Source organism: Homarus americanus, unplaced genomic scaffold (genome assembly GCF_018991925.1).
Source record: "Homarus americanus isolate GMGI-L3 unplaced genomic scaffold, GMGI_Hamer_2.0 scaffold5946, whole genome shotgun sequence".
Taxonomy (NCBI): domain Eukaryota; kingdom Metazoa; phylum Arthropoda; class Malacostraca; order Decapoda; family Nephropidae; genus Homarus; species Homarus americanus.
Window position 1 is genome coordinate 27,501 of NW_024728883.1, and position 17,500 is coordinate 45,000.

At 42.9% G+C, this 17,500-nt stretch overlaps 1 protein-coding gene across 1 annotated transcript in view; it reads right to left on the reverse strand.

Annotated features, from left to right (window-relative positions):
• Positions 1 to 5,922: 5,922 nt before the first annotated feature.
• Positions 5,923 to 17,500, reverse strand: part of LOC121866246 (aquaporin AQPAe.a-like) — a 22,059-nt gene continuing 10,481 nt past the window's right edge. The window contains exons 3-7 of the mRNA XM_042365857.1: positions 17,283 to 17,426; positions 12,769 to 12,978; positions 12,413 to 12,493; positions 8,941 to 9,076; positions 5,923 to 7,238 (exon numbers count right to left, since the gene is read on the reverse strand). Of these exons, the coding sequence (XP_042221791.1) occupies positions 8,942 to 9,076; positions 12,413 to 12,493; positions 12,769 to 12,978; positions 17,283 to 17,426 (570 nt within the window). The 3' untranslated portion in view covers positions 5,923 to 7,238; position 8,941. The remainder of the gene's footprint in view (positions 7,239 to 8,940; positions 9,077 to 12,412; positions 12,494 to 12,768; positions 12,979 to 17,282; positions 17,427 to 17,500) is intronic.

Below are 17,500 nucleotides of genomic sequence, written 5' to 3' on the forward strand. Positions count from 1 at the left end.
TGGTGGTGGTGGTGGAGTTGGTGGTGGTGGTGGTGGTGTGGTGAGTGGTGGGTGGTGGTGGTGGTGGTGGTGGTGGGGTGGTGATGGTGGTGTTGTTGGTGGTGGTGGTGGTGGTGGTGATGGATCATGATGCTGTATATATACTAACGGAGAGGACTATCTAGAGTTACATAAGTTAAGACAATCGCCGCCAGGGGGTTGAGAAACATTATAATGACGTGTGACGATGATAAGTGTCGACAGTAATGGTTTAATAGCGGCAGTTAATGGTCATTGGTGGTCAGTCCGCGATGAGTTAAACCCGGGGCTAAACCTGGCTTATCTTGTAACATAACATAACATAGCCTAACATAACATAATCTAACCAAAATTATCGTGACCTAGCATTAACCTAACCTAATGTGTGTGTGTGTGTGTGTGTGTGTAAAGGCCATACGTACACCAGTAAAGGAATACAGGGTAGTACAGTTGCCAGATTACAGTACAGGTGTAGTAGCCGTAGGTGTTATCAGTGAGAGAAATACACACGGATGGTTTACAGAGTAGTGGTCAGGTTAGGTTGTGGTTGGTTAGGTTAGGTTAGGTTTGGTTTAACCTGTCCCTGTACTCAAGGTTCCTAATGCCCAGGATTAGACTCGTCTAGGGATTCTATAATCCATTTTATAGTACGGTGACCAGAACTGAACTGCGTAATCCAAGTGAGGTCTCACAAGCGCAAGATATAGTTTTAGGATGACCTCGCTAGTCTTGTAACTAACACTCCTTTGTATGAACCTAAGTACTTTATTAGCTTTGTTTCGAGCAAATACACATTGTTTACTTGGTTTAAGATTCCTACTTATCATTACTCCTAAATCCTTCTCACAGTCGGACTTCTCTATAACATCGTTGTTCATCTGATATCTGGTTTCTCTGTTTACATCTCCTCGACTAAGTGTTTTACATTTGTCCATATTAAATTTCATCTGCCATTTTTCAGACAATGCGAATTTTTTTTTTAGATTTTCCTGTAGTTTTATGGAATCGTCGTCAGATTTAATTACACGCCCTATTTTAGTGTCATCAGCAAATTTACTTAAGTTGCTATCTACTCCGATATCTATGTCGTTTATGTATATAATAAATAATAATGGTCCAAGTACTGAGCCTTGGGGTACTCCACTAAGCGTTAGGGTACTCCACAATTAGGTGTAGTGTGACTTAGGTTAGTGATGTGTTCAGGCTTGGCAATCCTCAGCACCTGACGTTCTCTTCCACCACTAATTGGTACTACACAGACGCACGTTTCTCTCTCTCTCTCTCTCTCTCTCTCTCTCTCTCTCTCTCTCTCTCTCTCTCTGTTCGTGTGTGTGTGTGGTGACGGGAGACGAGCGTGCGGTCACCTGGAGGAGGAAGATCTTTACAGGTGCTATTAAACTAATTGATCGCCAGAGGGGGAACTACAGGCGCTGCTGATCGCTCGCACTGGCGTTGGTGATGTAGGTACCAGAGGAGTTTGAACTGTTATAAGATACAATTTTTTTTATCCATTGATGACACCTCGATATAACGGACTTTACTCTCTATGTAGTCCGCTAAATAGAGGTTTCTCACTGTATACACTCCCCCACGCACACAGAGTGAAAGCATCGAGAAATGTTGTGATGAAACTCTCACCAAAAAAAAGGAAAGTCTTGGAAATTTAAGGCAAGTCTTAATTTAAAAGTCTCACATCAATATAATTGTTTAGTGCGAACCTTCCGTCGTGTGCTGGGTGGGTGGGCGAGTGGGTGGGTGGGCGAGTGGGTGGGTGGGCGGGTGGGCGGGGGTGATGGTTGGCTGGGTGGGTAAGTAGGTAAACATAATTGATGGAAAGATTTTTAATATTTCGTGTTTTTAGGGGGGTATTTTTTCTTCCATTCTTTCTCCTCTTTTATCAATTCACACTCTCCCTCCCTCTCTCCGTCCCTCCCTCCCTCCCTCTCCTTCTCTCTCCCCTCCTCCTGTCACCGCTGGAACAGTAGAAGAGAACAATATTTAGTAACACTATTAAAGTCTTAGTGAAAATTTGACGCCATTTTTTTTACTATCTTTGGAACATAATTGATGGGGTGAGTGGAGGGAGTGGGGGATGAGGGGAGGGAGTGGGGGGTGAGGGGAGGGAATGGGTGGTGAGGGGAGGGAGGGGGTGAAAGGAAGGAGGGAAGGAAAAGTCGGTGAGGGAATAAGGAAGGATGAAAGGAGAAAATTCAGGATTGAGATACCTGATAAACAGAGAGAGAGAGAGAGAGACAGACACAGACAGACAGACAGACAGACACAGACAGACAGACACTGACAGACCTATATTTCGTAATGTTGACAATCCCTACAACCAACTCTCTCACACCTATTCTCCACAATAAAGTGAATGTTGTCATGGTAGATTCACACACACACACACACACACACAATACTATGTTTACGATCACCACAAAGTTATAGAATGTGAGAAAATAAAAGTTTAAGTAATCTTAAGTAAATAGTTAGGTTAGTTTTTTTTTTTTAGTCTATATACTTTATTAATCTCCAAATACACCTTTCATCTACCTGTACTGTACCTTGTTAAGACGGTAATTACTAGTGTGTTGGTACAGGTGGCGCCGGAGTTAAAGGGTGAAAGTGATTTGCTGGGAGAAGTATTTTTACCTGCCTTCTCCTCTTTTAATTACACTCGTAAAAGAGAACAAGAGGTGTACAGTGTGTGTGTGTGGGTGTTGTGGTGTGTGTGTGTAATGTGGTGTTTGTGTGTGTGTACTGTGGTGTGTGTACTGTACTGTGTTGTTTTGTGTGTGTGTGTGTGTAATGTGGTGTGTGTGTGTGTGTGTGTGTGTGTGGGTGTGTGGTGTGTATGTGTGTGTGTGTAATGTGGTGTTTGTGTGTGTGTACTGTGTGTGTGTACTGTACTGTGTTGTTTTGTGTGTGTGTGTGTGTGTGGTGTGTGTGTGTAATGTGGTGTGTGTGTGTGTGTGTGTGTGTGTGTGTGTGTGTGTGTGTGTGTGTGTGTGTGTTGTGGTGGTAAGAGGCTGTTACAAGGACAACAACTTTGGTAACGTCAATTGAACGTTAAAGATCAATCACTTGACCTAAATTTCGATATTTTTCGATAAATAGACTCATTGTACAGCAGTCTGCCTCATTCTACAACATTGTGCGTTATTCTTCAGCATTCTGCGTCATTCTACAACATTATGCGTCATTCTGCCTCATTCTACAACATTATGCGTTATTCTTCAGCATTCTACAACATTATGCGTCATTCTGCCTCATTCTACAACATTATGCGTTATTCTTCATCATTCTAGAACATTCTGTTTCTTTTTACAACATTATGCGCCATTCGAAAACATTCTACAACATTAGGCGTCATTCTTCAACATTCTGCCTCATTCTACAACATTATGCGTCATTCTGTCTCATTTTGCGTCATTTTACAGCATTCTGCGTCATTCTACAACATTTTGCGTCATTGTAGAACATTCTATCCACAGGAAGGTAATTTGGGTAATGGAATGCTCCTCCACCCCCTCCCCTTCTCTCTTCCTCACCCCTCCTCCCCATTCCTCCTTTCTCATCCCTCCTTCCGCTGCTCTCCATTCCCCCTTCCCTCCCTTTCCCATCTCTCTTCCCCAACAGATGTACCAGACAGGTGTTGACCGAGACACCTGTGGGACAACACCTGGATGGACTAACATTGTTTGGTGTGATAATGAAGAGAAAGTCGATTTTATTTCCTCAGACAACAGTGAAATGGACTTTTGGCTTGAATTTTTTTTTTCGTTTTTTTTTGGTACTTTTACTTTTATTTGTTTTCTTTTGTTTTTGTTTTTAGTTAGTCGTGTGGTGTATAGATCTGTTCCTTTTTTTATATCTCTATCTGTCTCTTTTCTCTCTCTCTCTCTCTCTACCTTTTATTTTTTCACCTGTCTGTCTGGCTATTCATCCGCCCGTCTCTTTATCTACCTGTCTAGCATTCTCTCCATCCATCCTTCTCTTAAAACATCATCAACTTTTCCCTGTTCCTCCAAAGTTATCGTCACTTATACACTTTTTCCTGTAAAGTGGGTCTTCAAGGAATAACTCAAAGATGGACCAAAAAAATCGTCTTGAACTTGTAAATCGACTCGTTGTAGGTGTGTCATAGCCCGGGGGGTGATGGGGGGTTGGTGAGGGCAGGGGGTGGGGATAAGGGTGAGGAGATGGCATGAGGAGTAGGAGAGTAAGTAAGGTGAGGGAGGGGATGGTGGGGGGGGTGAGGGGGGAAGACCACGGGACAGTTGACCTTATTAGTGGTGATGTTTTTGTATGTTGGCACGAGTACTGCCTCGCATGTGTTGGGACGATACAGTACTGCCTCGTAAGTGTTGGCACGACAGTACTGTCTCGTGTATGTTGGCACGATACAGTACTGCCTCGTATGTGTTGGCACGATACAGTACTGCCTCGTATGTGTTGGCACGATACATGTGTTGGCACGATACAGTACTGTCGTGGTGTTGCCACGATACAGTACTGCTCGTAAGTGTTGGCACGATACAGTACTGCCTCGTATGTGTTGGCACGATACAGTACTGCCTCGTATGCGTTGGCACGATACAGTACTGCCTCGTAAGTGTTGGCACGATACAGTACTGCCCTACTGCTGTGTTGGCACGATACAGTACTGCCTCGCATGTGTTGGGACGATACAGTACTGCCTCGTAAGTGTTGGCACGATACAGTACTGCTCGTATGTGTTGGCACGATACAGTACTGCCTCGTATGTGTTGGCACGATACAGTACTGCCTCGTATGTGTTGGCACGATACAGTACTGCCTCGTATGTGTTGGCACGATACAGTACTGTCTCGTATGTGCACGATACAGTACTGCCTCGTATGTGTTGGCACGATACAGTACTGCCTCGTATGTGTTGGCACGATACAGTACTGCCTCGTATGTGTTGTGTTGGCACGATACAGTACTGCCTCGTATGTGTTGGCACGATACAGTACTGCCTCGTAAGTGTTGGCACGATACAGTACTGCCTCGTATGTGTTGGCACGATACAGTGAGGGCCATCATCACACTGCCAACAGCTGTCTCTTATATTACATCAAATGAAAACCAAATTCTTCCACCATTAAGTTTTTCCTTTATTAAATCTAGTAGTTTATGTCTGTTTCATGACCTTCTTATATTAAATACCTGAGTATATTACAGGTATTTCATTCTTACGTAATTAAATACCCGAGTCTATCTTACAGGTAACGACATCTTCAAAGTAGAGTTTTCATTTATTTAGGGAGACACACACACACACACCTTTCCCCTTGCGGTTAGTTCTCAGTGCGGTAGTTGTGATCCCGAGCGGTGAGGGAGATGAGACTGAGGGGGTAATTAGAAGACGATCTCTCTCTCTCTCTCTCCTGTGATGCAATAAGAGACAGCGTAGCCAAACATCTCACCTGCCTGTGTTATTATTGTGAGGAGGAAGAGGAAGGAGTGGAGGAGGGAGAGGGAGGAGGGGAAGAGGGAGAGTAGGAAGAAGTGGAGGAGGAGGAGGAAGTGGGGGAGGGTGAAGCAGTCAGACAGACAGACAGAAAAGAGACAGTAAACTTCTACTCATCACTCACACTTTCTCTATCTCTCAGTCACTTACACGTGAGAAAATGAGAAAGAGAGAAAGAGAAAAAGAGAGAGAGAATGGTTAGTTGGTCTCATGTAATTTGCCGAGTGATTTTTTTTCATTTATTGGGTGGACCGCTGTTAGGTTACGTTACGTTATGGAGAACATGTTATAATCTGATCATATATGTTCATTTTGTTCAGTATTATGTATGAACAAGTTATAACATGAACAAAAGAACAATAGGGAAATAAAATAACTTTGTGAATAAAAAAAAGGATAAAGAACACATATAATACTTTTATTTCTTAATCTTTATTTAATATTATAAAACAATGCAAATATGAACTGATATGATGTATAAATATAGACAGTTGATATAAATGATTGCTCTATAGGCTATTATAGCATATACATTAGTTAATATAGCCGTGAGGTTAGTATGTAATGGTGGTATATATGTATAAATTATTTCATAGTTTACTAAGAGAGGCGAACAATATAACACAATGGACGAAAGGTTTAGACAACACAACAGGAGTCACAGTGTTCATTTTGGAATTCATCAATCACCCCCTCCCCCACCCCGTGAAGATACTGTTGTTGTTTACTATAGTTAAAGTAAATATAAAGTAATGAGTAATATAAGTAATTCTCCATACACTTATTTATGAATGTTATACTTATAGATGAAAGTTCTGATGGTATGATGTAATGAATGACGTCACGCACAAAAATATTATCTATTTAGTCACGTGATGATTGTTCTACGCTCAATGAGGTGATTAACTAGTTCAGGTAGTTAGGATCTGTAGTTAAGGCAGCCTAACATGACTCATAGATGGTGTAAAATGCAGAAGAGTGTCAGGATGAACTATGATATTTATACTCGTCTTCACTAAGTCAGGATGAGTTGGGATTTGATGTTGAAGATTGTGCAGCGCGATAATGGATAAAAGTTACTAATTTTAAGAGTAGTTTGGATATAATGTGATTCTTAGATGGTTGAAATTGAGTGGCGTTAATTAATGTTTGTAAAGCATAACACACACACACACCTCAGGGAAACAGCTCATAAACTGTTAGACATTCTCAATACAAATATTACTTTTGATATATTATGAGTTTTTGTGTTTAATGTACAGCTGAAGTTAAAAAAAATGGGTCATACTTAGTGGATGAGGTTAGGTGTGTGTGTGTGTGTGTGTGTGTGTGTGTGTGTGTGTGTACAGTAGCTGCAATACAAGCTTTCGTGTATAGCAGAGATATAAAAAAAAAGTACTAATGATTGTACAATATATAGCTGACATAGAACTTGTATAGCAGAGATAGATATAGAAAATATTATAGCCGTGCATAGCTGATTAAACATAGCACAGATTCAATTAGTCAGCTAATAGATCCAATGGCCTCAGATACAAGTGGTTCTATCAGCAACTATCTCAATCTTGGGTCCAGAAACGAGGAAGGCAGCGGTGGGGTCGTCGTTAGGGTCGTCATTGTGGTGTGGGCGTGATGGTGGTGATGATAATGATAGGGTTGTGGGCGTGGTCCAGACTTCATACAAACACGCTGCAATGATGCCACCTAGAATGGGACCCAGCCAGTACACCTGTAGGATGCCAACACAAGATTGGTTAGTTGGTAAACATTGATTTGTGGTCTCTCTCTCTCTCTCTCTCTCTCTCTATCATCCACACTAATATAATGTTGGGTTTTTTCCCTTCATTATTGTTTCCCTCTGAGAGAAAAATATAACATCAATTTATACATATATTTTGGTTAATTTATTTTTACTGCAATACGTACCCCCCATAAATGACCTTCTTCCAGGCTGGGGTATAATGAGATATTACCAAATACATACAGACCAGAAGTAATATAAGTTAATACTGAGGGTTTACAATATTAGCCGTAATGTAGAGAACGTGTCTAGGAGTATTGAAGGTAAAACTAAGACTCTTCCGTACTTAAGATCCGTCTGCTTATCTCATTCAGGTGAAGACAACAACAAAAAAATTCCCAGGTTCTAAGGAAGGAATTTAACCCACGAAAACTTTACAGAGGTGGAGATCAGTACCTTTGTGAGGGGAGACTATGGGAGACTTGACAATGAGGGGGGGGGGGTGTGTGTTGGCCGTGGTAGTGACCCCCTTTGGCCGGCTGGGAGTCACGGTACTAGGCCTTCATAACAACACCGAACAGTAATGAGTTGAGAGGCATCATCACCCCGTGGAGGCCAAGCACTAGTCCGTGTACCGGCTGCTGTACAACCCCAGCCAGGCCAGACACCTTTACTGGCGTGTATGGTTGATCGTGACACGCTTCTTCGCCCCTCGTTCCTCTCCCTCCCTCCCTTTCCTCTGTCCCCTCCCTCTCTCTCTCTCTCTCGCCTCCCTTCCTCTCGTCCCCCCCTCCTCTATCCCTCCCATTCTGTCCATGATAACCTCTGGCGTTTACCTGTCTTCCCAACACACACACACACACACTACACCAGACAGGATAGCTCTTAAAATAGGATTCATAGGGAACTTTTTAAAGCTCTGAAGACCTAAACTTACTTACTAAACAACATCGATATATTCCCCCCTGTAGCAACAAAGGCGAAGAAACAGTTAGTATACCGCAAACACCCGTCGGCAATACGTAGTGAAGTAATTACCTTAAATACCACAGGTGTTATAAAAGAGACAAGCGCAAGATGAAGTACCAGGGTATATATTAAACTACGCCAGACGTACTTTCGTCCACTTCATCTTCTGCCCGTAGTGGTGTTCTTTTATGACGCCAGAGGTTTTCCTTCAACCAGCACACTAAATAAGACATAAGCCCTCCAACCACCGGGAAAAGAGAATGTTGTGATGAATGTAACTCGTTTATGGTGTGTGGAGGGTGGAGAGTGAGGGGGGTAGGTGGGGATGGATCACTGAGGGTTGGTGTGGGGGGGAGGGGCTTAAGACATACACATAGACGAACATCAAGACAGAGATGGATGGGTTATCTGGACACATCACAACACATGACAAAGAGCGTAACATAAATATACATACAGTCATTATGTTACACGGATATAATTTATATCATTAGGAGTTATATAAATTATTATACAGATGAGTTATTATCAGTTACCATAGTGTGGTACCTTAGCCAGCGTACCACACCTAGACACTGGACAGTTTAGGGTACACAAACACGGTGGTGGTACAGTTAGATCATCACAAGTACCGTACCATACAGACAACACAATGAAACAGTAAACACTCATTCATTAACACGGTGCAGCTGAACGTGCTTTGTCTGTGCCTCGTCTGTACCTTAGGCTTTGTTGCCGCCCTTATTGCAGTTCTCCAGGTTGATGTCGTAGCTGGGGGTAATCTTGGGGGCCCTGAACAGGTAGGTGTAGATGAGGGCAGCCATCATCCCGCCGAGGATGGGACCAGTCCAGTACACCTAGAAGACAAACCTTCCTTGGTCACCTGTAATACTACACCTGGGGACAACTGTTAGTACACCTGGGGACAACTGTTAGTACACCTGGGGACAACTGTTGCTACACCTGTGGACAACTGTTAGTACACCTGGGGACAACTGTTAGTACACCTGGGGACAACTGTTAGTACACCTGGGGACAACTGTTAGTACACCTGGGGACAACTGTTATTACACCTGGGGACAACTGTTACTACACCTGTGGACAACTGTTACTACACCTGGGGACAACTGTTACTACACCTGTGGACAACTGTTACTACACCTGAGGACAACTGTTGCTACACCTGTGGACAACTGTTACTACACCTGTGGACAACTGTTACTACACCTGTGGACAACTGTTACTACACCTGGGGACAACTGTTACTACACCTGGGGACAACTGTTACTACACCTGAGGACATCTGTTAAACTACACCTGTTATAATACACTTGGACATCTGTTACACTACACCTGTTACTACACCTGAGGACATCTGTTACACTACACCTGTTGACACCTGCTACTACACCTGAGGACATGTTACACTACACCTGTTATATTACACCTGAGAACATCTGTTACACTACAGCTGTTGACATCTGTTACACTACACCTGTTGACATCTGTTACACTACACCTGTTATACTATACGTTTGAACACCTGTGGTCACCTGCAGATTAAATACACTTAAATGTATTATACACCTAACACTTGATACACCCACTTTAACACAATACACCTAATTCAACCTAACCTAACCAAACCTAACCTGATCCAAATGGTGTGTTAATTGTCCCCTACCTGGTAACATTAACTACCTGTAAACATTAACCTTGTAATTAATACATATATAACATCATCTAACATTCAGGTAAACATCGACTCCATTAATCTCCAACCGTACCCACGAAAGCTTGGAATCTGGATTAACTTGATTGGTGACGAAATACAGAATAATGGTCGCTTTAACATGAGCGTGGGAAAACAAATCGCATTACCGTGGGAAAATTTGCCGTCTTGGTCTACTTTTTTTCCAGGTGATGTTATGGATATTTTTCCCCCCGCTTAATGCATGACCCGAAAATATGATGCGTATTGAGGTCTCTGCGTCTACCTCTCTCTCTCTCTCTCTCTCTCTCTCTCTCTGGGGTAGTTTGGTGTATACTGTACATGTATTGTCTATATACATATTGATTCAATGTATATCTGTATGATTTTGTTTTACTATATAAATTCAGAAGTTATTATTATTATTATGAGTTGTATCAGATCACTTTGTTCAATGTGTTCTAGTGAAGAAAAAAATAACATTATTCTTGAACCACTTTCCCTGTTTCTGTTGTGTCAGTCTTCCACTTTCATCATGATTATCCACTTCTGTTTGATTTTTGTTAGTTTATTGTTATTGTTTTTTATCTTTTCAATTTGTTCTTACGAGTGGCAGTTATAAGAGTTTGCACGTTATAATTTGTTCAACAATCGTTCACACGTTAAGCTGTTCAACGTCCACACATTAAGCTGTTCAACCCTCGTCCACACATTAAGCTGGGGTAAAGTAAAATAAAAAAATTTCTTGTGTATTGTGGACATGTGTTGCAGCTTATCCCAGTTTACAGGTGTGTGTGTGTGTGTGTGTGTGTGTGTGTGAGTGAGTGAGTGAGTGTGTGAGTGAGTGTGAGTGTGTGAGTGTGTGTGAGTGAGTGTGTGAGTGTGTGTGTGTGTCTGTGTGTGTGTTCGAGATAAGATTGGTCAAACACTGGATAGGTTAGGAATTGAATTGATAAGTAGGTGATGTAAAACAGGTTATACTTGAACCTCTCGTTTGAACCACATATTGAACCCAATGTTATGTGAACCTACATACGAACCCCACAATGTAAACTTCCATTAGAATCTAGTTTAATGTGAACCCTTCCTTTAAACACCACGAGATTATGAACCTTTATTCGAACTCAAACCTCTACCTAAACCTGTGTGATGTGAACCCCCCTAAATGCCCATGAAACCATAAATGCTCTCATGGTGACAAAATGCTCACAATAAAATGCTCAAGTCAAGTGATTACTATACATATTAATTTCTAGCTACATTATAAGTAAATATAAAGTAAGGAGCAAAGTACATATAAGTTCTGACGATTCTTAGGTGATAAAATATATTGGTTTTAAATTCTTTCTAAATACAGTATGGTAGAAAAGGTCTCCCTGATTCTGGATATAAGTCTTGGTAGTATATCCCTTAATTATCCCTGAAAAAGAAAACGGGGGAAGAAATTTATCCCTGAAAAAGAAAATTGGGTTCTCGTCACAGTTGGTGGATGTTAAATCTGGCAGTTGTGAGTTATAGTTGGTGGTCATTCCATCCTGGTTTAGCTCGTGTTACAGATGGTGTATGTGGTGTGGGTTACAGCTGGTTCAGGTTACAGATGGTGTAGGTGGTGTGGGCTACAGCTGGTTTGTCACAGGTGGTGTAAGTTTGCTGATGGTGTGGTTGGTGTGGGTTACAGCTGGTTTGTCACAGGTGGTGTAGGTTCGCTGATGGTGTGGATGGTGTGGGTTACAGCTGGTTTGTCACAGGTGGTGTAAGTTTGCTGATGGTGTGGATGGTGTGGGTTACAGCTGGTTCAGGTTACAGATGGTGTAGGTGGTGTGGGTTACAGCTGGTTTGTCACAGGTGGTCTAGGTCACTGATAGTGTTGTTTACAGATGGTGTAGGTTAAATAAGATATGGGGAACAGATGGTGTAACATCTACCCCAGAGCAATGAAGTGTGGATAGACTATAGAACTAGCATAGAAATTACAGAGGGCAATAAAGTCAACAAACTACAACAACAACAACATTTACAAGCATCTACAACAACAACAACTACTACTAATTGTCATATACAGCAACAACAGTTACAAGCGTCTACAACAATAACAACAACTACAGCATCAGTTTCTACAGTTACTTGCACTTATTTCTAGCTTAAGAACAGGGTGGTGAGTGGGTGGGGGAGGGGTGCAATGTTGGGTTTGTCTGGGCTAGGATTTTGGGCTAGGGCTAGGACATGATAAGAGAGCTAGGATTTTGGGTTGTGCTAGGATTTGATACGAAGGGCTAGGAAGTGCATGAAAACGAGGCAAAAGGTGTAAGAGGTGGTAAGGAGGAGGAGGGGGACCCAACAGGAAGAGGAGGACCCAACAGGAAGAGGAGGAGGAGGACCCAACAGGAGGTGTAGGAGGAGGACCCAACAGGAGAAGGTGCAGGAGGACCCAACAGGAGGTGTAGGAGGACCCAACAGGAGGTGTAGGAGGAGGCAGACTTACCCAATGGTTCTCCCAAAGTCCGGCGACGACAGCTGGGCCAAAGGTGCGAGCCGGGTTCATGGAGGCACCTGTGATGGGCACCTGTAAACACACAACTCTGTCAACAACAACACCTGGGGGTCTTGTATACCTGAACACACACACACATACTGGGGATGGTCTTAGTTGCATGATAATGCTATATGAATTTATTAAGGAATGAATGCCGTGGCTGTGTAAGAATATATAGATTAACATTATTAATCCTGATGTTAGCTGTACTTCCCTTCCCCATTTTTGGCTATAGTTCTTGCCCATAATCTCACCACTTTATACTAATTTATGTCAAAATTAACAAGCAACAAATGGTAACTCACGCCGGCGAGATGGCAGGCAGCGACGGAGAGGCCAATGGCTAGAGGTGCCGAGCCCTTGACATCGTTCCTTCGCTCGTCACAGACGCTGAAAACCGTCAGCACCAGTACGAAAGTGAAGAGCAGCTCGAAACCCACCGCCTGGCCTACGTTCACGGCCGGGTTGATGGAAGTCATGCCCAGGCTGCCCTGTCGCTCAGCTGGCGTCACTCCCTGCAATTTACACACATGTTTACTTTTACGTTTTACTTTTATCCTTTTTTACTTTTTACTTTTATTCTCTTCGTCACTAGTGTTTACAAATCATCTTACATCTCACGACTGGGTATAGACAGTGTACCCCGCCGTTATGTGGGTGTCGCTCAAAGTACACGTAGTCACTATACAAGATAACCTTATAGTTACATGCAAATGATTCATGTTATCTTGTGTATACAGTCGTTTATACTGAATAATGTTCTGTCAGGATAACTATATTACTTTATCATATATATTTTATGAGGTATAGAGTATTATGTATGGTAGTATATAATGTGTAACGTATAATGTATAATCCATAATGATTTGTATATTCACTGAACTGGGTTAACTAATGATAAAAACGCTAAATTCAACCAATAATAACTACTTCCAGCTGTAAATCAAAAGAAAATAACATTACCATCAATATATCAACAAAAACAGTTAAGCTAGTCCTGAAAAATAAAGAAGAAAACGGTTATTTACCAAGTTTGCGCTCCGACCCTCAGTTTTACGAGTTATTTACCCTGTTATATGCTTTTAAAACCTTAATGACTTGAGGGAATACTCATTAAGTAATCTATATTTAGAATTTAACAGTTAGTAATGGGTTCTCAGAGCTTAGGGAGCGGAGAAACTAGACGACGAAGCGCAAGAACTAAACAAGCTCAGAGTTTAAGTTGCGTTGCATTTGTACTCCAGAGAAAACGTAATTTTTTTAGATTCTTGGGGTGACTATTAGAGAATGGCGGGAAGTAGAGAAGAGGAAAATAAGAAGAGATAGAGATAAATAAACAATGATAAACACTAAAAAAAATCCACATAAATAGTAAGAGAGATATAGAGATGCCCTCCTTCCCTCAGGCCATCTTTACTGGGTGGCCATTCGGTAAAATAAGGTAAATATGTCGTGGTTTAGATCAGGACAGAGTTGCATTCACTGGTCCTCCGCCAAGTATGTCAGAGGTTCGTAAACTCTCCAGCTGGTTCACTCAAGTTATGGGACTGTGATTGCGGCTGTAAATGGGTTAGTAATTCCACCCAGATTCTTCTATAATGACTGTTGCTTTTTATACCAGGACTTTGTGTAAGTGTATGAGATTATCTATCTAGCTGTGTGTGTGTGTGTGTGTGTGTGTGTGTGTGTGTGTGTGTGTGTGTGTGTGTGTGTGTGTGCGTAGAACCTGTTATTACCGGTAGCTTGAGCGTGACTTGTCCATTCATGACAAAAAACAACGAACCAGCCAGACCTACCCTAACCTAATCTAAGAATCTTTGGTTAGGGTAGGTTAGGTTAGGTTAGACTGGATTGGTTTTGGATAGGATAAGTTAAATTACCTAAATTGGTTTAGATAAGGTTAGGTTAGATTAGATGGAATTAAGGGTATCGCTTGTATTTAAAGATAGTAGGTAGTAGACTGCTACCAAACAGGGAGGTACTACCGCCTGGGAAGATATTGGAAGCATAATGTATTGTCTAATGCTACACCCTGTAACCATATCTTACTAAGTCCCAGGTTGCATGATCTGACTTTCTGCTGCATTTACACACAATTACAGGGTCTCAACATAACATAACATAACGTTTCTCATAGTTGATTTTGTTTATATTTTTACCATTTCTGTATTTATTTTTGATTCATTTTTTTTTCGTTCCCCAGGTCCCGATGTGGGTTGATGACCTGTGCCTGGGTGGGCTAATCCCCGTAACAACACCAACAATTCGGTCTTAGTTGGCTGATGTGTGAAGCTCCCACTATCTTGTCAACAGCCAAGGTACGTACAGTATACTGACAACTAGTGGGAATGAAGGCCAGGTTCGGGGTTATAGTCACCTCCTGTGGATTTTTCTTACTGGTGTTCGTGGTTAGGGGGCCTCAGGCAATGGTGGTGTGGCGTGGTACTCAACAATACCTCCCCCCCTCCCCTCGGTGTTATTAACCTTGTGGAACTTTCCTCCTCCTCCTCCTCCTAAAACTTCTGGGCAATAGTAGTGTCAACGCTCACCATTTTCTATCAACCCTCTTTTGTTTTGTTTATAAGTATCTTTTTTTTTAAATTCCGGGTGTGTGTGTGTGTGTGTGTGTGTGTGTGTGTGTGTGTGTGTGTGTGTGTTTTATTTATCAGATGGTGTGGGACGGTGGAGGGGGAGAAGAGCAAGGTGAAATGGGAGGAAGAGGAATAGGAGGGGGGAAGAGGAAGAGGGGTAACAGGGAGAGGAGGGGAGAAGAAGGGAAGAAGAGAAGAGGGAAGGAAGAAAATAAAGTTTTAGTTCAGTTCGTCACACGTTGGAGCTGCGTCAGTCAGCTTCATGAACGCTTATCCTGACTTGACAATATTTACCGATATTTTTTATTTATTTATTTATTTATTTTTAGATTTTGTTAGTCAATAGTTGAGAGTTAATAGTCATTAGTAAATAGTTCAGTTTAAAATATTGGTGAAATAGTATAGAGGAAATAGACGTAAATAATAGCCTTGTTGGCCATGAGTGACGTCACCAATACAGGAGGAGCGGAATGGGTGTTATAGTACAGTATGGTGGTGTTTACTACCAGATGACCGCCGTGGTTGCCGATCACGTCCGATACTTGCCAACCCACATCCTCCATCACGCCCACACACACACATCCTGCCCAGCCCACGCCCAATCTACCCCTCTTCTATGCACCTGAACGCCACGATATACTTGGCTCTGTGTTTATCTTGAACCTAACCACAATCTAACTCCTGCTGTTCTCAGGTGATAACTCGAGAAGGGTGGGAGAGTGAGGGGAGGTATGAGAGTGAGGTATGAGGTGGGGGGGTATGAGGTGGGGTATGAGGTGAGGTGTGAGGAGAGTGAGGTGTGAGGTGGGGGGTATGAGGTGAGGTGGGAGGTGGGGGGTGTGGGGGTGAGGTGGGGTGAGGGAGGTGAGGGGGTGAGGGGGTGAGGGGTGTGAGGGAGGTGAGGGTGGGGAGGTGGGGGGGTGTGAGGTGAGGGGTATGAGGAGGTGGGGGTGAGGGAGGTGAGGGGTATGAGGTGAGGGGGTGTGAGGTGAGGGGTGGGAGGTGAGGGGTGAGGTGAGGTGTGGGGTGTGGGGAGGTGAGGTGTGGGAGGTGGGGGGTGTGGGGGGTGGGAGAGTGGGGGTAATGAGGGAGGTGGGGGGGTATGGGGGAGGTGAGGGGTATGAGGGAGGTGAGGTGTGAGGGAGTGAGGGGGTGTGGGAGTGGGGTATGAGGGAGGTGAGGGGGGTATGAGGGAGGTGAGGGTGGGGAGGTGAGGGGGTAGAAGGTGAGGGGTATGAGGAGGTGGGGGGTGGGGGAGTGGGGGGTATGAGAGTGGGGGTATGGGGGAAGTGGGGTGTGAGGTGGGGGTATGGGGGGAGGTGGGGGTATGAGGTGAGGCAGCGTTTTTTGTTGTTGTTGTTGTGGTGGGTGGTGGTGGTTGTTGGCGGCTGGTGGACAGTGCCAAGCTTGACCACGGGGTCGTTCTAATCCACCTGTGTATTCATGTATCTTTAACGTTTTCAATTTCCTCTTTTATTTATTCATTGTTTTCCTTATTTATTTTGTTTTGCTTTTACGCTTATTTTTATTGTTTATTAGTATTCATTACCTGATTCAAATAAACATACAACATAGCTGATCTAACTGTCCCAGAACCTAATCACCAATCGTCTAACACAGTCTTAACCTAACAGTAACCTAACTTAACCTCGAGCTATCATTTGGGTGTTCATCTTAAGGTAAATTAACCTGGGGTGTATAATCTTCAGGTGATACGCATTATCACTTTTATAAACACAAAGAGCATAATTGTTTACACTTATCTATAGGTAGTACGTCTTATCAATGTTTAGTTCTCCTTATCAGGCATAACATCATTACAAAGTTATTAATAAAAAAACTAGAGTATATTTTAGGATCCATGAATTTACTATCACGATGGCAGCTGTCCAGGTGTGCAAGAAGGAGATGCCAGATTATATTTGTCACTTGGCACTGTGAAATATAACCAGGAGTTAATTTTCTCCTTTTGGCGTGCTAAGGAGTATCTTCTAACGCGAGATCTGGCAACAGTGAGTCACCATGATCCGGACGCTTATGGTAACATTGATGTCATGATGGGATGTTGGATAGGGGGAGGTGGGTGTGGGTGGATAGAGGTTTTTGGTGATTTGAGGCGTGAGACTTTGGAGGTTAAGTATTTGGAGGCTGGAGACTAAAGGCTTTGGAGGCTGGAGGCTAAACAAAAGAATAATGTCAACCGGTACTACAGATCCACGGAGACTCACCAACAGTATAGCCGATCCAACCAGTCCTCCAGCACACTGGGCGATGATGTAGAACAGGGACCTCACCACCGAGATGTGACGAGCTACCAGCATCCCACAGGTCACGGCCGGGTTCACGTGGCAACCTGAGATGTGACCCAATGCCTAGAAAAGATCAAGATTTAGTTAGGATTGATTTTTTTTTACGTATGGGAGTGTAAATATTATGATTGAAGGTT